The 27,359-nt window shown below is 42.1% G+C and overlaps 4 protein-coding genes across 9 annotated transcripts; 1 reads left to right on the top strand and 3 right to left on the bottom strand.

Annotated features, from left to right (window-relative positions):
* Positions 877 to 5,756, bottom strand: LOC8079138 (vacuolar protein sorting-associated protein 26A). The gene is made up of 7 exons (XM_002451116.2): positions 5,492 to 5,756; positions 2,704 to 2,815; positions 2,515 to 2,581; positions 2,213 to 2,257; positions 1,796 to 1,851; positions 1,524 to 1,699; positions 877 to 1,361 (listed from the first exon to the last, which is right to left on the bottom strand). Exons 1-7 carry the CDS (start codon positions 5,754 to 5,756, stop codon positions 1,174 to 1,176), a joined length of 909 nt encoding a protein of 302 aa, XP_002451161.2. The 3' UTR covers positions 877 to 1,173.
* On the top strand, positions 9,106 to 14,661 carry LOC110435333 (E3 ubiquitin-protein ligase At3g02290-like). Of its 5 annotated transcripts, none has more exons than XM_021460793.1 (6): positions 10,466 to 11,268; positions 11,362 to 11,472; positions 11,997 to 12,305; positions 12,934 to 13,336; positions 13,527 to 13,636; positions 14,246 to 14,661. In XM_021460793.1, exons 3-6 carry the CDS (start codon positions 12,192 to 12,194, stop codon positions 14,270 to 14,272), a joined length of 654 nt encoding a protein of 217 aa, XP_021316468.1. In that variant the 5' UTR covers positions 10,466 to 11,268; positions 11,362 to 11,472; positions 11,997 to 12,191; the 3' UTR covers positions 14,273 to 14,661. The 5 variants fall into 5 exon arrangements, with proteins under 5 accessions (XP_021316469.1, XP_021316468.1, XP_021316466.1 ...); XM_021460791.1 differs by having other exon boundaries at positions 11,362 to 11,426; XM_021460794.1 differs by lacking the exons at positions 10,466 to 11,268; positions 11,362 to 11,472 and adding an exon at positions 9,106 to 9,839.
* LOC8079140 (protein SPIRAL1-like 2) lies at positions 15,127 to 17,543 on the bottom strand. 2 transcript variants are annotated; one of them, XM_021460795.1, is made up of 3 exons: positions 17,418 to 17,543; positions 15,686 to 16,045; positions 15,127 to 15,585 (listed from the first exon to the last, which is right to left on the bottom strand). In XM_021460795.1, exons 2-3 carry the CDS (start codon positions 15,959 to 15,961, stop codon positions 15,496 to 15,498), a joined length of 366 nt encoding a protein of 121 aa, XP_021316470.1. In that variant the 5' UTR covers positions 15,962 to 16,045; positions 17,418 to 17,543; the 3' UTR covers positions 15,127 to 15,495. The 2 variants fall into 2 exon arrangements, with proteins under 2 accessions (XP_021316470.1, XP_002451163.1); XM_002451118.2 differs by lacking the exon at positions 17,418 to 17,543 and having other exon boundaries at positions 15,686 to 16,052.
* Positions 24,064 to 27,264, bottom strand: LOC8079141 (phosphoserine phosphatase, chloroplastic). The gene is made up of 8 exons (XM_002451119.2): positions 27,124 to 27,264; positions 26,657 to 26,881; positions 26,360 to 26,492; positions 26,172 to 26,279; positions 25,571 to 25,664; positions 25,103 to 25,252; positions 24,978 to 25,031; positions 24,064 to 24,484 (listed from the first exon to the last, which is right to left on the bottom strand). Exons 2-8 carry the CDS (start codon positions 26,868 to 26,870, stop codon positions 24,359 to 24,361), a joined length of 879 nt encoding a protein of 292 aa, XP_002451164.1. The 5' UTR covers positions 26,871 to 26,881; positions 27,124 to 27,264; the 3' UTR covers positions 24,064 to 24,358.

Raw genomic sequence — 27,359 nt, forward strand, 5'->3', positions numbered from 1 at the left:
TCTCGTGCAGGCTACAGCCACATGGATACAGCAACCGGTGTTGGCAGCAGAACAAGGGAGGTTACAGAGCTCCTACAGTCATTGCATTGGAAACCTTTTTGCTTGGCTTCAGTGTTTCCATGCAAATCTGTGACCACCATTGCTGCGGTCCATGAGCTTATGCAAAAATATTACAGAGCAAATGCTGATTTTAGAGTGAAAAAAGACCCACAGACTACAGTTCATCAGGGAAAACGAAATCAGCAAACAACAAACCCTCGGGTGTCCATGACACTAATTCAGGCTGACTATTGCTTCTCTATCCATTGTGTTTGATTGTTCTGTTCAGTGCTACCACTCCCTGATTTCACCTTACTAGGCCTTTCAGCTCTCCCTGATTTCACCTTACTAGACCTTTCAGCTCTCACCAACATCTTAGCAAGATCTAGCAAATGTTACTTGGTACCATATCATCAGGAATGCATGCATCCCTTGTTGAAAAGGTGTTAAAAGAAATGGTTTTGGTATTGACAAACAGCTGCCAAGATGTTAGACTGTCAATGTCACATTGTAGTGAAGTTTGGATAATAAACCCTGCGCTATCCACCAGGACACACAAATTAGAGTCATGCTATGTGGAGAGCTTTGATCCAAAAGCTTGTGTGCTGGGCCATAGCCACTTCTCTTTTTTTTCTGTGTGTGTGTGTGTGTGCCTGTGTGGGGTGGGGGGGGGGGGCTTGGGCTTGGGCTTGAAACACAGCCGCATCTTCACAAAGAGATGAGCGTAATCAAATATCATGAAATTATCTTCGAACAATAGTATATAAACAATGACTTCAAGGAAAATGGAAAATAAACAAAGAAAACCCAAACATGGCACGAATATCAACATCATATACATGGAGAATTATCTAAAGTTATACAAGTCCAACAGGGACAAGAAAGAAAGAAGGTGAAGGCACATTGATACAAACATTTTTCATGGATTTATACTAAGTAGATTCAAAGAAGTAACACAGCAAGACCATATGGTAGAACTGCATTTTTATGTATCTAACTTACATAAGAACTGCATTGCTCCTCAGAGTTATGTACAGGGCGGGGCCAAAACTAAGGTCACTAATGTTGGTGTTCTGTTGCAAGGTTAAACCAAAATGCCTTTGCCTGGTTCCAACTCTTAGCAAGGATAGGAGCCTATGAAGATTGTGGAGTTTCCAGAAGGCGATACATCGTGATTTCTTGTTGCTTGAAATACCTGTGGTCTTCCTCATCGACAAGGACCAGGTTCAGGTAGTACTTGACACTGAACTTGTTGTTTATGTTTCGGTAAGTTGGGGTAAGCTCATATGGAGTCAAGAATAGTCTCACTGGAATCGATTCTCCTGCACAATCATTGTTGGTAAACTTAGCACAACGTAGTCTTCTCAAATGTCAAAAAATAATGTTTACCTGTTACCATTTAACAAGAATCAAGTGACAGCAAGTTTGCGTGAAAGCTATGCATGCCTTTAAAAATACAAGAGGGGGGGAAATATGAGCAATACCTCTAACTGGGGCGCCATCCATCAGCTCAAATTTTGCTAGTGTCTCAGTCTCAACGTATGTGTTGGGACCAGACCCTGTAGATTCACGGCGACGAATCTCAAGCTCCATGTTCTTTATCTTAATTCTGACCAGAAGAAAATATATCTTTCCTATGATGACATCTTTGAGATGATACCTGAATTAGGTTTGGACCATACGAGAGTATGAGTTCCTGACTTGCCAAACCAGGTGAAAATAAGTGTAGACTGTTAAAACAGTATGTAGTGCTTACTTGCTTTTGCTGTACTCAAATTCAATATGCAAGCAATCTTCAATGCCAACTTCCATCTGAAAAGGAAAGACCATTATGCTCATCCAATGAAAACATCCAAGTATTTAACTCCAATATTTGTAACAGAAGTTACGCAAATTGGTGGTATAAACAATTCACCAGGCAATCTATTAGGGTGCACTCTTATCTTCTCTTTAAACTATTAATAATAATACTGATACGGTATTTGAGACGCAGCTAAATGGTAGCTCATATAATTATGAACATGAATTGAAATTAGTATATGATTATGTAAGCCCTAATTGATACACTTGATAAGTCTCATTACATGGCCCAAAAGGCATCATGACTTATTAAGCTGGGTCAAATTGCTAAGGCTTTAAAAGTGGAATAAGCCACAGAGTTATGAGGACACACCTTGATGCTGTTGTTGATTGTGGGAACTGGAGAGTAGTTTCTTACCTGAAAACAAACATTAGAAGTATGATTGGGTGGTGCAGAAGAAACACAAACTACAAAACCTTAATAAAATCCTAGGAGCCATTCATGAAAAAAATTGAAAAAAATATTGGTGCATGAAAAGAAGAGATATATGCCATGTGGCATTTAATTTGCCAAAGCTCAATTCAAATTAAAACCCAACAGTTCTAAGTTGGAGATACTAAAGTTTGCACTGACACAGACAAATAATAGATCAATGAGACGATGTCCACACTTACACAGAAGTCCCGCGATTCCACAATGCTGCCAACATAATTTCTGCCAATTGTTACTTTCAGGATGTACCTGCAATATAAACTTTATTTTAGAATTTGTATTATTAGAGTGGCTGATGCTGCACATCATGCAAGCTAGTTAGGATAAGCCGTGTGTACCATAACACAAGCAATTTAAGATCTCTGTCTTACCTCAACCTAACATTTGTCCCATTATATGACTCATATGGCATTTCAACTGTAGCAAACTCAAATGCATAAGTCTTCCGTTCATATATTTCACCAGGAACATCTAATTCACGCACTGCAAGGAGAGAACAGGCACTTCAAGGGAAGAGATAGGCATACAGAGAAACCGTGAGATAGCTTCAAAACAAAAGGGTCCTAAGTTATAGATGTAATCATTATAGTAAACAAGAGAGTAAATATATATGAATAAAAAAAGGGTACATTTTAATGAGTGCTAGTAAAACAAAATAATGACAGAACAGACAATGGGAGTTTCAGGAAGCCACATGGATATCTTGAATAGAAGGTGTAACTAGGCAGTTGTGCATCTGTGTCTAAAAAAATCGATTCAAGAAACCCGCTTTCTATGTCAACATAATAATAGCAATAAGGACTTTCTATAAATATATACATGATATATATACACATATTTACATGTATAAACAAGAGGCAATAAAACATAAATATTTTCGAGTTAGCTTAAAATAAATTTCATAATCTAAGTAAACAAGTTATTATTACCATAATAAAATATGAAAAATAATTCTAATGACTTATTTTGGATATCCATTGGATATCCGCGGGTGGGAAACCAAACCTGAAACCGAACCCGATAGGTTTCAGAGTCCCGAACCCGAAAACCATGGGTGAAAAATGATCCCCAAACCCGAACCTACGAGAACCGAAACCCGCGGATATCCGATCCGAAACCGCCCCGCTGCCATCCTTACCCCTAAAACTTGTCAAGGGGTGCTACTTAAGCACTTAGGCCCAAGAACTATAAAAATGCATTTCTAACTTTCTAAACTTGTTAATAAAGATCGTTCCAGTATAATATTATTTTTTTTAAAAAAAGTATTCCATTTCAATGTTTGATTATGGGGAAAGGTTCATCAGTTCCTTTTCTTTGGTACAAGGGATTGAAAAGAAGATAATGGTGTCTTTAACACCGTCAACAAAAATAGTTACATGAGCCCGCCTATCATTTGTGTCACTACTTTTCTCATCACACATTGACTGTGTTTGATACTCTAGCTTGACCGAAGGTTAGAGTTAGTTTTTAACTCAGAGCTCTAGCTAAAGACATGTTTGGATATAAGAATTATAATAACAACAAATACAGTGAATCGGTGTGGCGGATGATTGGTGACTAGGGAAGAGGATAAGCTCGATCCCGTGCGGCCTGAGTTAGGCCTTGTTTAGTTCACCCTAAAAATAAAAAAACTTTTCAAAATTTCCCGTCGCATCAAATCTTGCGGCACATGCATGGAGCACTAAATATAGACGAAAATAAAAACTAATTACACAGTTTACCTGTAAATCGTGAAATGAATCTTTTAAGCCTAGTTACTCCATGATTAGACAATGTTTGCCAAATAAAAACGAAAGTGCTACAGTTCCGAAAACCAAAAAATTTTCGAAACTAAACAAGACCTTAGAGAAAAAAGGAATTGTGGGCCCTACCAAAACTAGCCCAAATAATCAACCCTTTGGAGAGATAGTTTTTTTGGTGGGCTAGTTGTAGAAAACTAGCTTAGCCCTCCTATTTGGCTAGTTTTGGGCTAGTTGAGTGTAAACTAGCTCTAGCCCCTGGATCCAAACAGGACTATTATGGCAATGTTTAGCTAAAGAGAGTAAAGTTTAACCAGTACTATAGCATATTTGTAATTATAGCAATTAGTGTCTAATTATAGACTAATTATTTTCTAGCTATATTTTTAATTTCATATCATTATATCAAATATTCAGTGTGATATAAGTTAAAATTTATGGCTTGAAACCAAACGGGGCTATATATTTCTTCTTTAAGCGCCCGCCGGCACCTGCTCAGGCCTTTTTACCGCCTGCTACTCACTCCAGCCTACCTCCTCGCGATGCCACGCACCTCTTAGAGATGCCGAGCTTGTCAGGCCTAGCAAGGCTCACTCAAGCTCTCCTCACCACGATGTGCCTTTCCCTCCACTTATACTACTTGTTTTTTTTTTTTTTGAGATTCACTTATACTACTTGTTTGATTAAGCTTATTTACCAAATCTAGCAATTATTTAGTAGTATTTTTCTTTATAATAAATTAGTAAATTGTAATTTTAGCTATAACTTTTCTACTATGTGAATAGGCTCATGTCTAATCTTGCTCTCTTGCCATCTATGAATATCTTGTTTTAAAATAATCTAAAACAAGTTTAGGAGCATGAAATCTTGCCATGCCACGCACCCGTCATGTGAAGCGTACTCCCTCCGTCATCTGAGATGACGTACTCTCTGTCTCAAATCAAGTATCATTTTTAGTTTTTTCTATCATAATTTTAATTCGATTCGTAGAAAATACGTGTAATATTTATATCTCCAAATAATTATGTTAAAAAACTAGATTCAGAGATCGTTACATTTAATAGTAATTATGTAACATAAATATTAATATTTTTGAATATATATTTAATCAAAGTTATTTCTCAGGAAGTGAGAACGACAATTATTTTAGGACGAAGGAAGTATAATTGTAGGAGTCAAATAATTTAAACTTTAATTGAAGTTATAACAAAAAGTACTAACACTTGTAATACATTTGTTTAGAAAGATAAATATTAAAAAGCATCTCCTACAACTAATAAAAAAACTAAAAGTAAGACCACCAGATGGTGCGACATTTTTTGGGGTCGCTTCTGTCTCCCCTCTCGTGCGACAATGCGATCCCCCGCCTCCTGCGAAGGAAAGTCACGCAATCGATGTCGCCCTCGGTATTTCCTCCTACCTGTGCGATCTCCTCCCATAATCACGCTCAAGATCCCTCTCTTGTTCACGCAGTCGCCTCCTCTCCCCACGCCATCGATCTCGCCGTTGCCTGTCTTCCATTCGTCAGATCGACGTTGCCGCATCCTCTTCCTCCCTACGGTGTCGCCGCCGCCGCCGATGGAGCACCAAGAAGCAGAGCTCGACCTCACCCTTCGTGCTCGTGCTCTCATCCTCGCCTCGCCCCGATCCGCGGTCGACAGATCACCGAGAAGGAGAAGGACCATCGAGGTTTGTGCCCACGCTCGCCCACAACGCTGCCTCTTCTCCCTCCTCGCCATGAAGTTGCGCTGCCACTGAAAGGCATTGCCAAGATGGAGAAGGCCCTCGCTCGATGTCGTCGTCCTCCATCGTCCTCGACCCACCCTGATCTGCCGTCGTCCTCACCGGTTGATCCCCTTCTCCCTCGGCGCTGCCTTTCCTACATGACATGGCTTGCAGTGGCTTCATCGCCCAACGAAGCCAGAGCCTGGCCCCCATTGTGGGTTTGCTTTTGGCCTGTGCACGGCCAGTGCGGTGGTCAGCCGGGCCAGGCAGCTCGCGGTGGATGCGGCGGTGTGGACCTCCAGGGCGTGCCCCCTCCCTTGTGAAGCCGACAGGTATGCCATAGCGATGGTTGTCAACATGGGGCTTCTAGCAGGCACCAAGATGAAGGGGACAACAGCCATGGCATCCCGGCCATCTACACCAACGTTCACAGTCCTGGTACCACCCCGCCACCTCCATTGCATCTGCAACATCAGACTTGCATAGCAGGTGTTTGAGGGAATTCCCATGAGGTAAACAATGTGTCCTTTAATCTCCATGTGTATGCATATTGTATCATGGTAGGTTCACAACTTGGTGATGAAAAATTATTGATTATGCCTAAAGAGCATGGATAATAAATTTATCAATAGGAAGCACATAGAAAAAATGAATTCGCACATTTGTTTTTAGGTGGGAAGACAGATATGTTATAAAGGAAGCTTAGAGAACCTTTGAGTCATGCCTTGTGAATTAGATTATGATATTGTTGTGCTTTACCAGATGTCCCTCATTCTTTCACGTGTTATCATTTTGTTTGCCAATGCTTGAAGGAATGTAAAATCTATCCATGTTTTCTCAGAGTTCTCTATTATCAGCTTTAAATTTTTTGACTGATTCATCCAGATTCAAGCATGTAGGTTCATAGAGGCTTTATGAGTCACTTTTATTTAGTGAAATAGTGCAAAACAAATATTTTATTCATGTTAAATTGAGATAATAATACAGTAAATCTGTAGTTTCATGCTACTTGATTATTGTAAATATCTGGGATGCATAGTTTTGACAGACTTGCAATGTGCAAACTATTTGCATTATTATTAGGAAAATTGTTCTATGTTATGTCTTTTTGGTCCTCATCTAGCAGTTCCATGCTTTGTTGTTTGGCTACTATATCCTGTTTATCATACATTTTGTTTTGAAAATTAGGCATAATGTGTGAGGCTGGTGTTATTTCTTTTATCTTTTTTTCAATTTGTCTCTACCATGTCACATTTTCTACTATTTTTTGCTGTTGTTTTATGCTATTATTCACATTTCCCAAACCAATTTTATGTCATTTGCATCGTGAAGTCTACTGCCACATGCCCACATCCCACACTGTCAGCACACTGACTTCATTGTCATCAGCGTTTCCATCTGAGAATCATCTGTGTTAACAGGTATATTTCATTTATTTATAATTTTCATCCTGTGATCCATTTCTTTTCGAGAACGTGCCTTTATATATCTCACTGCATTTAAATTTCATTATGTGTGATCTCTAAGCTATTTGGATTCAAATGGTTTTATAACTGAAGGAATCCTCGTTTAGCTAGACATTGTGTTCCCTGTGATGTGTCGCCTTCTATTATTTGTGTTGCATTCGGTTCAGACTTTAGAGACATAGCCCCTCTCGTCTTCATAGCCCTCTGCAGGTGGCATCTTTGGAGCAGTACAAGCCATACTTCAGTATTGCTCATCTACTAAGAATGGTTATTTTACTTGTAGATCATTTAAATTTACTTATGTTTTCTTTTTTTAATTTGAAGATCTTTTCTACAATGGTAGGATCCATTATTTTTGCTTTCTGCGGCTTTCAGTTTATGCTTTGCTTTTGCTTTTGTAGAGATAACCTTTTGATCATTTTGTACATTATGTTATGGGTAAAGAACACATTTTGATCCCTGCTGCCCTCATGCTCCTGAGGGCTTGTACTGGTATTGCTAAGCTAATGCTCTTGACTCTTGAGATGTCAAAATATGTAAGAAACTAATTAACTTTCTGTCTAATGAGCCATAATTTCTCTCCTGAGGGCCAATTTCTCTCTTGACTCTTGAGATGTCAAAATTTGTAAATCGTTCAAAATCACATAGCTGCAGCACAGTTAGCCAAATGCACCTTTCCGTAAGCCTGCTTTGCTTCTCTAACGGTGAGTTCGCACTTTGCAGTCAAACTGGCAGGACAGCAAGAATGCTTTGCTATATGAAATGTTTAAGGTCAGGAACTATAAGCACAAATTTATTTTATGGTATTTAGATGTAGAAATGATTATCTACAAGGTTCTAACTCCAAATAGAAGGTCCTTTGCAAACAGTCCATGAACGTCTCAAATTTTCATGTACATTTAAGAGCCGAAGAAACAATGATTGGAATAGGTTTACTGGTAACTCTGGTTGCAAAACAATCTATCATCTGAGTTTGTTCTCATGCCCTGTTTGTAGGCTGACAGAAGACAGGGTGCTGCTATTTGTACTCAAAAAAAGTTGCTACTGATTACTTATATGTAATTAGACAGTGAGGACTGAAGTGACAGATGATAGATTGTTCGATCTTCTGATCTTTTGTTGTTCGTTCAACACTCCATATTATATAGATTTGGTCAAGTACCATCTAAGTTTAAGTAAAAATTAACAAGAGACATGGATTAAAGTTATTCAGGACTGCATGCTTGGTTCAATGATTTAAATTTTTTTGATGTAGAGCTAACAACTAAAGCAACAAATTCTTGTGCAAAGCTAAACAAAAAAGCAAAGAGCAAGCAGAGATAAGGGTTAAAGCAAGGAATTCCTATGCCAAGCAAACCATTAAATTAAGTAGTCTGTGCTTTAACAAGTTCACATGCAGAGCTAACCGAGTTCTCCAGTGTTGAATCAGTGTTTTCTAATCCAAAATTAGTGTTTTCCAATCCTTTGTATACCGATAAGTAGTTTGTGTTATCCCTTGATTCAGTAATAAATTGCAACAAGTTATCAAAATATTTTTTTGGTTTAGTTGAACTTGTAATGATGATCCATTTTGCAAGTATTATCGAGATAAATATATTTATGTTTATTCAGAATGAGCTTTGTTTACTTGTAAAATTAAGTCCACTGTACAAATACAGATACTAAATAATTTTCTGCCACCTCCAGTGTTTGGAGCTGATACAGGTATGCCATCGACTCCATCTCAGCCATAGCAAAGGGTTTTCATCTCTTCTCATGTGCTTTGTTTATTTGTAGAATTAAGTCTATTATACAAGAATTTCGATCTAGCTCCAGAGTCTGGACCTGATACAAGTACGCCGATGACTCCATCTCCGCACTAGCAAAAGCAATTCATCTATCCTCTCATGCCTTGTGGTTACTAGCTCGCTACCTGATAATGAACGTAACACTATCTTGCAGTTGTTAAATAAAGAATGATTTGGTTGCAATCATGAGAATGCACTGATACTTTGATTAATATATGATATGTATATGATTAGCTTACTGGTCTTAAGTGGTTGCGGTTTAGCTCTTTACAAACTCTAATTTGCATGGCAACACCTAAGAGCAATTTAGAGCTAAGGTATTTCTTCCCCTTTACTAAGGTATAATCCAGTAATATTTGTGTGCACTTTTCGTGTTTTGGATCCTCTCTGATATTTGATATTTGGATCTCTTTAAGAATAAAGGATTGAATTAGCAACTACAAATAAGTCTAGCTGCATTTAATGTCAGGTATCATAGCAGAGCTAGAATGGCCAATATTAATTGAACACTCAGTGCATCTAGAGTTTACCTCGCCCCATTATGCTTATCTGTCTGAGAAAAGGAATTGCAATAGAGATAAAGTAGAAAGAAAAATACAGAAGCCGAGCTCCAGCAATGTGTTTGTGAATTTATGGTTACTGATCTCCTTCCTATAATTCTGCATTTGTAATCACTTTAACTCAACGGTTTTGCTGATTGAAACATAGAGATGGGACTACTTTGAGTACCTCTCAAATCTGGCGTCATCAAATTTCTGATCTTCACACTCTGTAAAGGCTTTATCTATATGTACGTGACATACATTACGATATTGCTTTGTGCAGACCCCTCTTAGTCTTCTTTTCGATTGATCAATTTTTTTTAAAAAAAGTATTGTTTCAAATAATAGTGTATATGACAGGCAGCTTTTCTTTGTTATGCACTTATAAAAGGTAGTTAACTTAAAGTCTTGATATATGTTTTTAAAGTCTTCATATATATATATATATATATATATATATATATATATATATATATATATATATATATATATATATATATATATATATATATACAATAAAATCATGTATTCAACCAATCACTTCCTTTGGTTGACCCACGAGAATGCGTGGGGTATTGTCCAACTTTGATTTTTGGATTAAAAGTTACTTCAATGTCGACATTTAATTTTTTACTATTGCTATTTTATCATGCGATCTGTGTGTTTTTGAACAAAAATTTAGCTATCTCGTAGCAAAGCACGGGCACGCTACCTAGTTAACTATAAGGCCAGTCTCGATGCATAGTTTTATGGTACAGTTACCAAGACTTTAAACTAGGTAACCGAGCCAGATGAGTTTCATGAGATGAAACTTCTCTCTCATCTGATGAAACTCATTCATTTAATGACTCTGCCAAGTCAGCAATTTTGCTTATGTGTCACTCTATTTAATGTGCATGGCACTCTTATGAAACATGCATTGAGACTAGCCTAAGTTTAATCAGATTTGATTTGAGTTTGTCAACTAGCACAAATCTTATAACTGTATCTTTTTTTTTTGGACATGGGTGTGGGTAGACGTGGATTGGGCCATTTCCGTTGTACCCACACGTCATCCCGTGACGCCACGTTGCCACAGCACCGCGCGGCCTGGCCACGCCACGCCCGCATGGTGAGCGCGAAGCTGTAGCTGCTGGACCTCACATGGTGATGGCTCAACACGCGTCGGTGCTCACCCCACCACCTAATCCTTCCTCCCTCCTGCCGCCCCCCTCTTCCCCTGCCCTGTCCCTGGAGAAGCGAGAGCGAGGGAAGCAGCCAAGCAAGAAGAGCTAGAGAATCTTCAATCACAGGGCGACGGAGTCAACGCAGCTTCCGTCTGTCTCCTTCCCTTCCCTTTCGCTGGCCGTCGGCATCGGCGTCGGCGCCACCACCACCACCACCACCACGGCCACGGCGCCGCTCCGTACCGGGTCCCGGACCCGATAAGCCCCTGCTGGCTGCTGCTCGGCTCTCCTCCCTGTCTCTCGCGTCCACCTATAAACACACAGAGAGACACACGAACAGGGCAAGGGGAGGGGACAGCCGGAATCGCAAGGAACAGCTGCCTGGCTGCCGCCGCGCCGAATCCACCCACCCCAATCTGGCCGCCCGACACGCTGGGATCTTTCTTTCCTTAGCCGATCGGTCAACGCCGCAGATATTCTTTCTCCTTCCTTCTCTGCGGCTCCTCTCGAGGTTTCCGTAAACCCGTCGCCCCTTCCCTTTCTTTCTTGCAGGTGAATCCGCCGTTCCCCTCTTTTCCTCATCCTTCCTCCTCTCCTCCTCCAGCTCTCCCCGGATCTCGCTTCTCGATTCGGCGCCGGTGGACGGAGGCGAGGCAATCGGCGTAGAAGGTGGGATTTTGATCTTGTTTCCGGGGGCCTGCTGCGCTGCGCCAAGGTTGTTGGATTGTCGACGGTTTCTTGCCGTTCGTGCGTTACGCGTCTGTCGATCCTTTGCTGTTCGTGTTTTCCCGTGATAGATAGATAGATATATATATATATATATATATATATATATATATATATATATATATATATATATATATATATATATATATATATATATATATATATATATATATATATATATATATATATACGATTGAGTTGGTCGATTTGTAGACGCTACAATCGAATTGGGAGCCCCCTGGCCTGATTGTTTTTTCTTAAGTATTTTTTTCTTGCGTCGAATGGGATGGTATGGATTTTGACGTTGTTATGTTGCCATTGGATTGGGATTAAGTGGATGGGATTTTGGTGCTCCTGGAGCCAGAGCTTTGCGTCCAAGTCCCAATTTTCAGGAAGATGAAACTTTGTTGTCAATTGAATCAGATTCTTTTTCTTTTCTGTGGATGTGGATGTGGATGCGTCTGTCCAGCACCTTCTGTGGAATGACCCCATTTTGTTGGCTGCCATTGATAGGTATCGGCGAGCAGCAGACGGAGCAGTTGCTTCATTCCTACTTTCGACATCCATCTGTAGTGAATCGATTTGGGATTTTGGAGGGAGCTTGGATTGTGCACCATCTGCATCAGTTCACTTTCTTTGAGCATTTGGTATCTGGTTGGGTTCACTGGTTCTGGTTCAAGGAACCCCTTTCTGAGGTTTCCTTGGACTATGGGAGCTTTCTGTTCATGTCTGCAACCTGATTATTCTGACCACCATGGAAATTCTTCGGCGTTTAGGAACTGCATGTGCCTCAGATGCTTTACCCAGCAGCTGATCAATGCGGTATGTTTTTCTTTCATGAATGCTCGATTCCTTATTGACTGAATTTTGTTCTAGCTAGTGGTAAGCACATGATAGAGTTGGGATAATAAGAAAATAATAGCTGACATCCTTTTAATTCAGTTTATCGGTGGAACAACGTTTGCCACCACTGCACATTGCAAGCAGTTAACTTCATTCACTGTTTCTGTTAAACTTAAATATGCAATGATATCTCGTGTAAATATTTCAAAATGAAAGAATGAAATGCAATTTTAATCAGTTACGCAAAATGATTGAAATTTGTTATGGAATGGATACTTAACACTTTATAGTGTATATGTATTATACTGTTCTCATTGGCAACATTGCATTAGTTGTTTCAGTGCTTGGACAAAATTAATTGCCATATTGTACTACATACCGATGTACTGAGTTAAAAAAAATTGCATTGCTCTCTAGTAACAACACCTTTTGTCATGAATATAAGTATGTTTGGCTGGCTGATAGCAAGCATGCGGAACTCATACAAAAAAGTGTTTAATTGTATATACTGACATAAACTCTGATTTGGAATAAATAGCTGATTTAAGTTGAGATGATACAGATGGGAAATGGTTAGTTACATATTGATCTCCTCTTTTGTTTTCAGTACACTGTTTTGTTCCGAGCTGGAGCAGTGCATTCTGTTTCTCCAGCTATTGAAGCCACTCCTGTTGACACAAGTGAAAGTTCCTTCGATACATATCGTTCACCGCCAAGACCTCTGCCCTATGATGATCCACGATTTTCCCCTCCTGCTCGTGATTGGCTAAGGCGTGAGAGCCCAAGCCATTCCCCAGAGGAATCAGAACCACTTAGATCAAATGATGTTGATGAGGAAATGGAAACACCTAGTAGAATAGACAAGGCAAGTAAAACAAACTACAACACAAAAATGAAAATTTGCAGCTCTGCTTATGGAGATAAGGTTCCGCCAAAGGAACATGGAAATTACTTCAGCTATTTTTCCCCATCTGCTGAAGATGAAGATGTCTGCCCAACATGTCTTGAAGGTATATTATAGCAATAATCATTTTTTTTCTCTAGAGATGTCCTGTTATTTTGCAAAACGCTACAGTAACATTTCCATGACATCAGAACTTTGGTACATGTGAATTGACCGAAAGATGTTAAATTTTTCTCTTTTGATACTTTATAATCACATTCTCACTATTGTTATATGTTAATGTAACTGAATTGCAGATTATGATTCTGAGAATCCTAAGATAGTAATGCAGTGCTCACACCATTTCCACCTTGGCTGTATTTATGAGTGGATGGAAAGAAGTGAGGCATGCCCTGTCTGTGGAAAGGTAATTTGTTTATTTCTTTACCCACCCTTATAACTTTAGTTTATTATTTCTGTCACGCATATATCAAGCACCACACAAAATTTATTTCACATGTTCTGCTATGAAGCCAGTAACTTTTTACTTACAGGAACTGAAGTCATCGCCTCATATCTGCATTCCAGTTTCTTTACATACATGCTATAAAACATGCAATAAAGCCTTTAGTTTGAATGTTGTGTCATTGGAATTATGTAAAGGTAGGCTGAACTGAAATAAATCTACAAGAAATCTGCACTGTCTGCAATATAAAAGTAGGCTGAAATACATCACAAGGAACATGGAGTCGTGGACTATCTGCATTAGGGATTTGTTTGCAGATAATTTTATTTTGAGTCAGATTAAAAACTAAAGAAGTATTAGTAATAGTTTGATGCTCACTGATTGTTGTCTGATTTTTGTCAATTGTAAGCTGGGCTTGTGTTGTCTCAAGTTTCATCCAGAATTAATAGTCTCTGATAAATAAATGTATAATAGCTGATGGCAATTGTGATCAATTTTACCATTCCCTCACGAAATGTTATTCTCTCTGATGGACACTTAATTGACCACCCACTTTGTAATTCAATGCAGAAGATGGAGTTTGACGAGACAACATAATGCTCTGGCTGGAGTCTACACCATGGATTAACAACCATCTCATATGACATTCTGAAAATACAGATGGTCTAGCCCAGCAAGTTCTCTGTAAATACGCCCTGTAAATACTGAATTGGTAGTGGGTTCCTCTTGGCCATACGAGTGCTCTCCAAATGCTGGAATGGTGCACATAAACATTCTTTTACGATTTCTTCCAAATAGTCAGCAGGGAAGGGTTGCCCCCCTTTGCGCTGTCTGTGCCCCTGCCTCTGCCTTGTGGAGGCTTAGAGGTGCCTTAGTTGTCCGGTGATAGTTTCATCGGAAAGCTGTAGACTAAAGAACTACGCTCATATAATCATAATATGGAGTCCCTCTGGAAGTTTTTGCAATAATAGCTATTTGGCATCAGAGACTGAAATGTTGGCATTGTAGTGGTGTTCCACGGATCATCGTTTGCTTCTGTGGTGTCGCTAATTGTGCTTCATGGCCACACACGGTTCCTTCTATCCTAGCCAGGTGTTGTTGAAGTCCAAAATTCTGGGGCTGGTGTGCGTTATATGTAAGCAAATGCAGGTCTTCAGTTGCTCCAACCTTTTTGAACTGCAACGTGAGATGTTTTTTATGAAGCAAAAGTGTTGTGCTGAACTTTGGACTCGGCAGTAGTGAGGTGCTGTAGGCCACATAGAATTCTGCTTATTTTACAAGAGAGTAGGCAGGTTATAAAAAGTTTTGGAACCTGAGATGGTCCACCCCTTTATGCAGGTTCTGAACCTGTGCTATTCAAGCGTGATGAACAAATGCAGACAAGATGTTCTGCACCTGTAGTATTCAAGCCTGAACCTGAAATGAAATGGTAGATGGACACATGTGCCAAATTTCAAGCGTAAACAGAATCTAGACCATTAGTATTGCAAGAACACTTTACACATGTTCTGAACTTCTGATGAACACATGCTCTGAACTTTCTGATGAGCAGATGCAAACAACAAGCATGACAAAGTCAGTTTTTCACACACACACACACATACAGGTACTGATGAGACCGATTCCAACGAAATTGCAGAGATAGAGATACACATGAACATTTCTAAATCACAGAAATACACATGAACATACATTTCTCCATGGAAATTAACGGCACGGCACATCCAGCAGGTTACGGTGAACTAGTTAAAATCAAGCTTGCCCAGCAGGAGGCGCTCTCGATGAAGCTCTGCTCGGACTCGGATTAGGTGGCCATCACATCACTTGCTGCCGGGAGGCCCGCCGCCGAACAGGTAGCCGAGCGACGAGCCGCCGCCGGGCGCCGCGTGCACCTTGGTCGACGGACGGTCCTGTGAGTCACGCCGTGGCAGAGGCAGACAACGATGTCAGGACCGGAGAGGCAAGAGGGAAGAGGAGGAATACTAGGTCGCCGGCGGCTGGCTGACTGACCGTGAGGAAGTTGCCGCAGTTCTGCCCCTGCGCCCGGAAGTAGTTGTTGGTCTGGCTGCCGCGGACGCCGGCCGGGATCCCCTTCTGCTTCTCGCCGTCTACGGTTGCCGCCGGCGTCGGCGCCGCCGCAGCAGCCGCAGGTTGCTGCGCCCTCTGCTCCACCGCCGCGGGGGTCGGCTTGGCGGGCGCCGCGGCGGGCTCGTCGCCACCGCCGCCGAAGAGGTAGCTCAGCGAGCTCTGCCCGCCGCCGTAGCTGACGCCCCTGCCGCGGCCCATCCTCCGCCTCCTCGCTCGCCGCTCGACTAGTGCTCCGCTAGGAAACGAAAGGAAGCTGCTTTGCTTGCACCAGTGCCAGCTTGGGTGGACACAGATTCGGTGACTTTACTCCTTCAAGTCACGTCGTAACTTTACCTCTGTCATCCACCCTCCAATCAAGGTCGAACGGTGGAGATCAAGTTGTGACTCTTTTCTTCACACGAGAGTGCATCACATGGTCGCTGCCTTGGCCGGTACGTTGGCCCTTTGAGCCCTCCATACCGCACGTCCGTTATTAAAGTTTAACTGATACTGTAGTATTTTTATTTTATTTGACAATTAGTGTTCATTTATGAACTAATTAGGTTTAAAAGATTTATCTTGCAAATTACTCTCTAACTGTATTTAAATTTTATAAATAATCTATATTTAGTACTCCATATATGTGTCCAAATATTCGATGTGACAGACAGTAAAGTACTCCATGCATGTGTCAAAAGACTCGTACCAGTTCTACTTTGTTTTTGCCTCCCTCTGCCTGTGCGCGCTCGGTACATGCTACCTGCATGACTGCGGCCTTGTTTAGTTGGCGAAAATTTTTGATGTTATCTACTGTAGCACTTTTATTTGTATTTGACAATTCTTGTTCAATCATGGATTAACTAGGCTCAAAAGATTCGTCTCGCAAATTATATGCAAACTGTCTAATTAGTTACTCTCTCCATCCCAAATTATAAGTCATTCTAAGAATATTGGAGAGTAAAAGCATTTTAACTTTGACCAAAATTATAGAGAAAAATTACAAAGATTTATAACATCAAATAGGTATATTATGAAAATATAACTAATGAAGAATGTAATGATATTAAATTCACATCATAAATATTATTATTTTACTATATAAATTTGGTCAGACTTGAGATGGTTTGACTCTTGAAAATTTTAGAAATAACTTATAATTTAAGATGAAGAGAGTATTTATTTTATCTATATTTAATACTTTATGCATACGTCCAAAAAATTTAATGTGACAAAGGATCTTGAATTTTTTTGGGAACTAAACAAAACCTGCATAGCGTGCCCAGCAGCCCAGGCTGAAAATGGCTAAGGCCTTGTTTAGTTCATCCCGAAAACCAAAAAGTTCTCAAGATTCCCTGTCACATCGAATCTTTCGACACATGCATGAAGCATTAAATATAGACAAAAATAAAAACTAATTGCAAAATTTACCTGTAAATCGTGACACAAATCTTTTGATGCTAGTTAGTCTATAATTAGACAATATTTGTCACAAACAAACGAAAGTGCTACAGTAGCGAAAACCAAAATCTTTTCGTATCTAAACAAGGCCTAAGTGTGAGAGGTGTTTTTACTTAAAATCACGGAGTCTGTTGGATCTTGAATGGACGTACACGATGGAAGGAAAGTTACGACGTAACTTTGCTGAGTAAAGTTACTGAATCCTTCTCCAGCTTGGGTCGCCGGAGGCCGACGGTATTAATAGCGGCGCGCCCGGCGGCCGCCCCGGCGCCGCGACGCATCGCGGCCGTCGGTATCGGGACGTCCGCGGATCGGACGGCGAGGAACCGCGTCGGCGTCGGTGCGAGGGTGGGTAGGGGCCCGCGCGGGCGGCGGTTCGGAAATTTCCGATCCGGTTGGCGGCGCGTCGCCATGATTCCCAAATGATGGAGCGGGTGCTTGGGTGGGCCCCACCCTACGAGTGAGTGAGTGAGTCACTGACCGTTTGACCTGACCTGACCGACCCCCGGTTCGTTGCCGTGAGATCACAAGATTCAACAGAGAGGAAAGTTTCCTCCGCGAATTCAATTTTGTGAACGAATTTGTCATAAAATCGTACGAAACGCACGAGGGTTTTTGGATTTCAAATCTCGTTCGTTCAAAGCAAAGCCATATTTTGGTGTCGGCTGTCTTTGGTTTCCCGTTTAATTGACGATTTTTTTTTGTGTTTCTGTGATTTTATTGATGATGTATGGGGGGTATGTGTTGATGATATATACATCGTCTACAAAAAGTAATGTTGTTAAGTATTTAATATAATATATACAAAAAAAAATACGAGCGTCTATGTCAAGTAGGCATGTTCTATCATAAAGAATTTAAAAAACATTTTCAGTAGTATTACCTAAAACATGTTCTCAGTTTTCGTATTTAAGTAGCCTTGTGAGAGGTGGCACTATTTAAACCTAGACCTTCAACTATTAGGATTGATTGCTTTTTCTCCCGTTCTTTCTTATCTATTACCTCTTCTGCACGACCACGTCACCCTTTGACCGGTGGTTACTATTGGAAAATGAGGATCTCAACAGAGATTGAAGGTGAGGGGCGAGCTCGCTTCTGCTCGACACCTGAGGGGTCAGAGGCTTTGCTCGAGGGCGAAGGCCTTCGACAAGCAGAGGTTCAGATATCAAGGTGGGACTTGCACGTTTATTGAGATAATAATGAAAGTTTTAAGTCACTCAAAATTGCCCCCTTATCCTGATGGTTGAGCTCCTCCTTTTATAGAGTACGGTTACAATCTTTTGGTGGTACAAAATGCCCTTGCAACAACTACTACATATGCCAGAATATTATGCTCTCTTACATATACTCCTAGGGCATAAAAGTATTTTACTTCTATAGCCACTCTCGCTAATGGGCTTTTGCCGATACTAACATCTCGACCCATGAAGAGGCCTAGCCAATAACCCTTGTGCAGTCTTCACAGAGTGTCGGTCTTCGCACCATCTTTGTTGTCTTAGCGCGAAGACTTGGCACCCTTCATGGTGCAGAGACCACCTACCGTTGCTCTTGGAGCAAAGGCTCCTGTCAGCCATTTCGCTTATGCTAGCAACATTTATGGTGCAAAGACTTCCTACCGTCGTTCGTGGTGCAGAGACTCCCATCGGTTGTTTCACCGACACTCGCGCCATTCATGGTGCAAAGGCTTTCAGCCATTGTTGTTGGTCTAGAGACTCCCGTCAGCTGTTTCACCGACGCTTGCACCATTCATGGTACGAAAGCTTCTTGCCGTCATTGTTGGTGCAGAGACTCTTGTCGACTATTTTGCCAAGCGACTTTGCATTCATCACAACAAAGGCACCCAGGGATCCTTTGCCTCCGTTTTGTTGATCGGGCTATTGTAGCCTTCGCCTTGTTCCCGATCCTAGGCGAAGGCTCCACTTGAGATTCTTCTGACCGATCCTCATATTCCTTAGACATTTGAATCTTCATCATAGCCTTTGACTGATCTTCATAGTGCTTCAACCTATGATCCTTCATCATGATCTTTGACTTACCTTCACGGAGCCTCTTCAAGGGGGAGTTAGCCCATATTACATATGGGCTCCCCCAACAGTTACATTTGATGAGGAGGGTTTCTCTACCTCGGGTCGCACCCTGCCATAGTGGTTGCTCCATCTACCAACTAGGTGGACGAGGTGTCGAGAAGAGGGGTAGCACTAGGAGGAGGATTGGGTGGAGAGGATGATGGACAAGGTTTGGCAGTGAGGCTGATGGTGTGGTGATAGATGGGGTGGAGACGATTGAAGGGTCGAGATGGTGGACTAGAGGGGGGTGAATAGTCCTTTCTAAAACTTATCGCACCGACTAACCGAAATAAGTGCGGAATTAAAACTATCGGTCTAGCCAAGACTACACCCTTCTATCTAATTTCTCTAGCACCTTGAAAAGATCCTAAACAAGCAAGCAAGGTGCTACCTTATCAAGAGCTCACCTAACCAATTCTAGGAGCAAGGTCACACAAACCTATGCAACTAGTACTTTGCAAACCGGGGGAGCTCCTACTCAAACTAGTGAGGCAAAGCTCACAAAGCCTAAGCTCACTAGCAAGCTCAATAACAAGGCAACTAATGCCAAATTAGAGAGCGCAACTTACTTAGCTACACAAACTAAGCAATGTGACTAACAAGGTTACACAAACCAAATTAGTCACACAAGGGAACTACTTCTAGCTACACAAGCAAGAAGGTAACTAGCAAGCTACACAAGCTGACTAATTACAAGAGCAACTACACAAGCACAAGTATATGAACGTAAGAACAAGCTTGTGTTAGGGACTTGCAAACCAACGGGAAGAACAATATTGACACGAAGATTTTCTCCCGAGGTTCACTTGGTTGCCACCAAGCTACGTCCCCGTTGAGACAAGCTCCAAGGTTGCCACCGGTCCTCTTGCTAGTGGTGACCCGCAAGTCACACTCTCCCACGTGGAGTGCTTACCACAAGCTCTAGCACTTGACCCGGCCGGACCACTTGTCGCTCTTCACGTCTCGCTCAACTAGAGTTGCTCTTCGCGATCCCCGCGGGGTGAGCACCGTACCCCTCACAATCTCTTCTCCGGAGCACCGCACAATCTCCTTGCGTGCTTCGACGGAGTCACAAGCCACCAAGCCGTCTAGGAGGTGGCAACCTCCAAGAGTAACAAGCACCACCGGCTTGCAATATGAACACCTAGTGCCACTCGATGCAATCTCTCAATGCAACGCACTAGAATCGCTCACTCACACAATCGGATGATCACTATCAAGCATATGTGAGTTAGAGGCTTTCCTAGCACTCCCCAAGCATGGACACTAAGTCCCAAGGGTGCTCAGCACCAGCCAAGGCTGGCCACCACTTCTATTTATAGCCCCAAGGGCTAAACTAGCCGTTGCCCCTTCACTGGGCAAAACACGAGGGCACCGGACGCTCATAGGGAGCCACCGAACGCTCAACCCGCAGCGTCCGGTGCTCAGGTGTCAGCCACATGTCACTAGCCGTTTGAAGTCGACCGTTACCGCCAACGGCTACCACGCGCTCGCACCTGACACAGCACCACCAGACGCTCAACTAGTCCACACCGGACGCGTCCGGTGCTCACCGAACTCGTGCGCAGAGAGCTCCGCAAACTCGCACGGTCACCGGACGCAAGCCACCGGACGCACCCTGAGCGTCCGGTGCTCACTGAACTCATGCGCAGAGAGGGTTGCCAAATCGCCCGCACACCGGACGCTGAGCACCAGACTCTCTCTGGTGCGTCCGGTGCACTCTGCTACACCCGACAGCACACCGGACGCTAAAGGCCAGCGTCCGGTGAGTGTTTCTTAGAGAGAAACACTCCCGCGACTTCTCCAAATTTCCCACCGGCGCAATATAAAATATGCACTTCATTTTCTCGAAAGCGGCGAATCCCGCCTCGCAAGCTCGGCGGGAGGGAGAGAGGAACCCACACCCCTCTCTACCCTAGGAACTCCACCTCCTTTGTAAAGAGTGCCAACACCAACAAGTGTACACCACCAAAGTGCATGTGTGTTAGCATTTTCACAAACATTTTCCCAAAGGAGTTAGCCTCTCAAACTTGCCACGCCACTCGATCCTAACACGTATGCAAAGTTAGATCGCTCAAGTGGCACTAGATGACCGATATGCAAACAAGTTTGCCCCTCTTGATAGTACGGCCATCTATCCTAAATCCGGTCATAAACTTCTCTACACACCTATGACCGGTGAAATGGAAAAACCCTAGGTTATACCTTTGCCTTGCGCTTTCCATTCCATCTCCTCCAATGTTGATGCAACACATGCACCAACCAATTACAAAATGATATGATCCACTTCATATCATCACGTGACCATATTGGTTCATCGATCTTGACCTCACTTGCTCTTCACCGTTGCCTCGGTCCATCGGCGCCAAGTCTTGCTCAAGCTTCACCGTCACACGCGGTCCCTCGCTTCAAAGCCTCCGACTTGCCCTTCACTCTTGCAACCGGTCCATCAAGCCAAGCCTCATCTTGATCTTCTCCACCTTGGTCATATGACTCCATGTCATGTCTCATATGTAATGAGCTCCTCCATCATCACATCATCACCTGTGGACTAATCTCCTGTGTATCTCACATAAACACTATTAGTCCACCTAAGTTGTCACTCAATTACCAAAACCAAACAAGGACCTTTCAACGATGATGGAAGTGGCATAGTGGCAAACGGGAACGAGTAGGGGCCAACAATAGGTGCATCGCGACACGAAAGTGCAACAAGGTGGTAGTGTGTCACTAGATGGAGGGGGGTATGGCAAGTGTTAAAATAACTAGTAAAAAAGTAGGAGCAAGGGATTTGGTGGGTCTATACTTCTGAGGGATTGGGTATGAAGCTTTCAGTAACTTGGGACACGTTTGGATGGATGGCAAGTTTTGCCTAGCCTTGCTTGGCTAGGTGAGGCTAAACTTGCTTGCCTAGCAAGCCAATTTGGCTCTCCCTACCTATCAAGGAAAAACTCATTTACACAGGAATCGAGACGGCAAGGTAAGAAATCCAAATATGTTTTTATCTTTTGTTTATTGCTGGGTGAGGCTAGGTTAGGCTGGTCAGCAGAACCAAAGGAATCCAAACATGTTTTTCCCAACATAGAGGAGGACCCAAATATTGAGAAGGTGTGTTTAGCCAGTAGCTAGGACCCAAATACTCGTAATACAAAATCAACTGAGCTACATTTAGTTTATGTTTGGCAAAATAGTCATTTTCATCCCTAAATTATTCCCCGAGGCTCAGTTCAGTCCCTGAACTTCTGAATTGTCCACTTTAGTCCTTAAACAATGAATTTGCAGCTCAATCACATCCATCCCCCTTCATGTCTCGCCACATGACCAACATGGCATGCGAAATGTCGCTCCTACGCCTCGCTCCTTCCTTTACCTATTGGCCAGGCTGAAGTGAGAAGCACATATGTATGTAATTGTTAGGCTCTTTTGAATAAAGCAGCACAATATTGGCATGGAATCCTAAACACTTGCCAGCACCTACATGCGCATGTCTTGCTTCTCATGTATATTGTGAACCACCATTTCTCTCTCACTTTAAATCCAGCATCTCGATTCCACAAGACATGACAAATACTGTGTCCTATGCCTAATCTTGTTGAATTTCCTGTTAATGTTAGGACACATTGTCATTATCCACCTCTCATTGTTACTCCTATTTTCTTGGATTCTTCTAGTCTCTTGGAAATGCTGTGGAGCTTGACCAACAGGTAAAGCAGGGAGCGAGGGTAGGAGTGACATTTCACATGCAGTGCTGGCCAGGGACCAAACTGAGCCTTCGGCAATAGTTTAGGGACAAAAATGGCTATTTTGCCGTTTTTAATCAGAGTTTTTGATGTAAAAACTCTTATATTCAAACAAGCCCTCGATGTAAACTGCACATGATGCTACGTCTTTTAAGATTATGGCTTGAACTTGGCTGAATTTTGTCGATCTCAACGTAAGACCAAATTTGGAAAAATTACCCAACTCGGGTCCCCAGCTGATGCTGTGGGCTGCGTCCAGAAGAGTTTGATACGGCAGGTGCAAAGCTAGCTGATGAGGCTGAAAGGCCACAATTGGTGGCTGAATAGCTTGTGGTTGGAGAAAGCATCGGAGGCCACAAGTTGGGGAAAGGGACGTCTCATCTGCTCGTGCACTGCAGCAACTAGCTACCCCATATATGTCCCTATCTAAGCTATTGCAATCACAAGGTTCTGAGGTTTTTTTTTCTTAAAACAAGGTTCTGAGAGTTAGGTATTCTATCTATAGCCAAAAAGAATAAAAGATCAGATTTAAAGAAAGATAGATTGGATAGGAAAGGAGATAAAGGCACTAAGCATCATTAGGTCAGATGGAGGAATCCATGGCTTATTAGTGAACCTGACTATTAGCAGAACCATCTTTGTGATGGAGACTTGGAACATATCAATTGCATGATCTGTTGGTGGAATTGTATATTTTGTTCTGCAATAAGGTGACCTCTGTCGGTGTATCCTACCGTGTTAGTGCCTGTACTTTATTCAGTGGTGTGCATCCATCCTCGCAGTGCTGTATTTTCTTCAACCTGATCGCTTCTGCCTTTATGCCAACAAAAAAGAAAAGAACATTCTCTTTCAAAAAGAAAAAGAAAAGAAGAGAAGAGAAGATGCTGTAATAAAGCATCGAGATTGAATGGTATCGTTTTTGCCAATAGTTCGGTTTCAAAAGGTCGATAGTCTGTTTCCTAATAGAAGTATTATGAGAAATCAACGAAGGCTTCAAATAGCAACAGACATAGCAAGTCACCCTTCTTGGTTTAATTTTAAGACAAATCAACAATACTTGCCAAAACAAAGGCGTAATTCATGCATTCAGCATTTAAACTGTGATGTAACATATACTACTCAACAATTGCTTAGAGGATACTTCAACTTCACTGACAACTTCGGAACACAACAACCACATCTGTGGTTCAGGATCATGCAAATAAAGTTGAGAAAAAAACATACTTTACAACAAGATAATTCAGTGAACTCCAACAATTACTAGTGAAATCTACAACTTGAAATGTGGCCGCAATTATTCAGCCGCTCAGCACCAAGAATGCAAGGTTCATAAATTGCGGTAAGTAATCAATTTATGGCAACTTAGTGATCAGCTCTTGAAAATCAAAGACCACCCAGTCAGCTAATGCTGCGACTGGCTCTCTCATCTGAACACCAGCGTAACAGATGAACAAGTCCGCTCCACCAGGTTGCCGAGCCTGCAAAGACACGGCAAATTAGGGTAACTGTATATTTTTCTATTTTGGTACAGTATTGTAGATAAAATTCCTATACACTGATATATCAGAGGAGTCTTGTATCATTAATTTGAATACACTTTGCTAGTTATTTCTTTCTCTGAAACATTCAGCTGCCAGATTAGCTTCAAACCAATTTATTTCAATAGGACTTAAGCAAACTTAACTCTTTGGCCCACTCATTGTAACAACATGATAAATTATAAGTTCACTCACCTATTGTTTCTATCTCATGCTACATGAACAAGAGAAACAACATTACGAAATTTGGGTGATAAACACAAACAGTGAGAAAGGTTTGCATGCCTGATTAATTGAATCAGCCAGGAAGCATCCATATCATTACCAAAATGAAGTTAGTATTAACAACTACCGTTTACCCAATAAGACAAATTATCCATGTTCATATCTATTCTCAGGATAGAAGTTTTAAAGGCATTATCCAGTCATATACCTCCAGATCAGTTGCACCATCACCAATCATAACAACTGTCTTGTAGCCATGGTCCTGAACAGAAACAAAGGTTAGCGCACTAGTAGTAAAAAGCTGCAACCAAAATATATACAGTTTAACTAAACCTGTTTTATTTTCTGCACTGCTTTTGCTTTACCCCCACTGCGTGAAGTGGGCTCTGTGGGATCAAATCCAGCATACTCCCCCGAAGTGCCAAATAACAATTGGTTTGCAGTGATGTTTTCAGGAGGAATACCAAGCTGAAATGCCACAGGCTGGAAACAAGACAAACATAAAAGTGATGATTGTGGGCCACTCAATGATAACCCATTATATATACATGTGAGAATCACTTGCACATTAAATTCATCACATTCGCAACTGAAAATAAAGTATGGTTTAAAGAAATTGTACTTTTTGGATCTTGTAGCAGAAGCTATATCCCTATTTATTATTGCAACTGATAATGTAGGTCTATATTAAACTACAGATACATTAAAATACAGTTTGCTCCATCATCAGAATATAACGAGCATACAAATTCGAGTACAAGCCAACACAAATGAATCATGCTATGATATTGCAGGACCTACCTTGATCATTTGTCGGAAGCCTCCTGACACAAGGAACACATCAATATTATTGGATTTTAGCTTCTTAACTAAATCAGCCATTCCAGGAGAAATCCTGCAAACCAAAAGACAGTTCTAGTGATAATCTTGTGAATGGAAAAAAGAAATTGTCCAATGCTGGTTTGTAAGTAGAAACACAATAGTTAACTCTATTGCAGTGTGGGGAAAACAATATTGAGTGAGTTCTCTCTTGGTTTTATACTATTTTTGAGAAATCTTAGGGCACTACTACAGAAGCCATAAGGAAAATTGGCCAAAACAATAACACTGTGGTTGGCTTTACAAATTTAAAGTATTAACTACACTTATTATTTTGTCTAGCTGTAAAAAGAGAAACTCGGACAATGAATTATTGTTACTAATTACTTTTTGTTCTCCTCAGAGTCATGTATTAGGGTGCAAACAGCAAAAGGCTAAACACCTATAACACATACCCATTATTTCGAAAAGGTAAATAACAGAAGTGCAGAATCCAAATGGATCAACAAGGAAGGAAAGCAATGACGTTAAAATAGTGGCTACCATACAGACTAACATGAAGTTTAGAATAAGGTGATCTTACCTTGGTGGCCTCTTCTCCAGGCATTCCTCCACCTGGGAGAGAGATGGCTTGATTAAAGACAGCCTGGCTGCCAGCGCCTCCTCAAATGGAACAGTCCCTGTCATGGCCCTGAGAACATTGAGCCAAGGTTACTTCTTCCCACAAAATCAACCGCCCAGATGAATCAATCTACACAATGGAGAATTTACTTTGCTGTCCATTCAGCAACAGCTTTCCCTGCCCCACAGAAATCAGCAAGCTCGTCAATGCCCTCATCCAGGATGACGGTGCTATCGACATCGAAACATACCGCATCAGCATTCCGCAATGTCTCAATAGCCCCTGTCATCAAGCAGGCAAGCAATACGCAAGTTACTCCCCCAACTCACTCACACTGCAGTTAAGGACGCTGGAATGGACACTGGTCAGCCACATGCCATGGTATAATATCCTAATTAAACATCGTTTAGAAGGCTTTCAACCCAAACAAGAAGAAAATGAAGAACCTTCAGAAGGCAGGGTATTGGCCAGAACCGCGGAGGGCCCGTCCTTAGAGACCTCCAGTGCTGCTGCCAGTAGATTACGGCTCTTACAAAGTTTGGCACAACGAAACAGCGGGCTTGTAAAACGAACTGCAACTTGTGGTGGCCGAGCAGACGACAGCCGAGGAAGTGCCGGCGAACTCCTCGGGCCGGTGCGCAAGCTGATCATGCCGGCCATACCATGCGCACCTGCAAATCAGACAAGGCGACCTGAAGTTTGAATGACAGCAGGAAAGGCTGCATCGCCCCCGCTGATTCCTGAAAGCTTTCACTGGCACAAAGCATCGAACACCTCACGCGCGTCCGCTACAACAACCGAACGCAACGACCGGAAATCTCCCCCGCTTGAGCAGTGGAATTGAAAGTCCACAGGGGAGTAGTCCGGGAGAGGGGAAAAACCAGGACAAAGAACGAACGGATCATGAGCTCACCTGCGCCAGGAGATTCGAAAGCGAAGGGAGGAACGAACGCGCGGCGCCGCTGTTCGTGCTCGTTGAAATCCCAGACCAACTACTGCCGTTGGTGGCAACTTTGTGCCATCAGTTGTTGCCCAGGGCCCACCTACCCACCCACATGGCCACACCTACCCGCGGTGGGTCCCAGCGAACAGTCTCTCAACTCCAGGAGTGGTCCCACAGTACTCTCTCTGGAATTATCAGTAGCATCC

Source organism: Sorghum bicolor, chromosome 5 (genome assembly GCF_000003195.3).
Source record: "Sorghum bicolor cultivar BTx623 chromosome 5, Sorghum_bicolor_NCBIv3, whole genome shotgun sequence".
NCBI lineage: Eukaryota > Viridiplantae > Streptophyta > Magnoliopsida > Poales > Poaceae > Sorghum > Sorghum bicolor.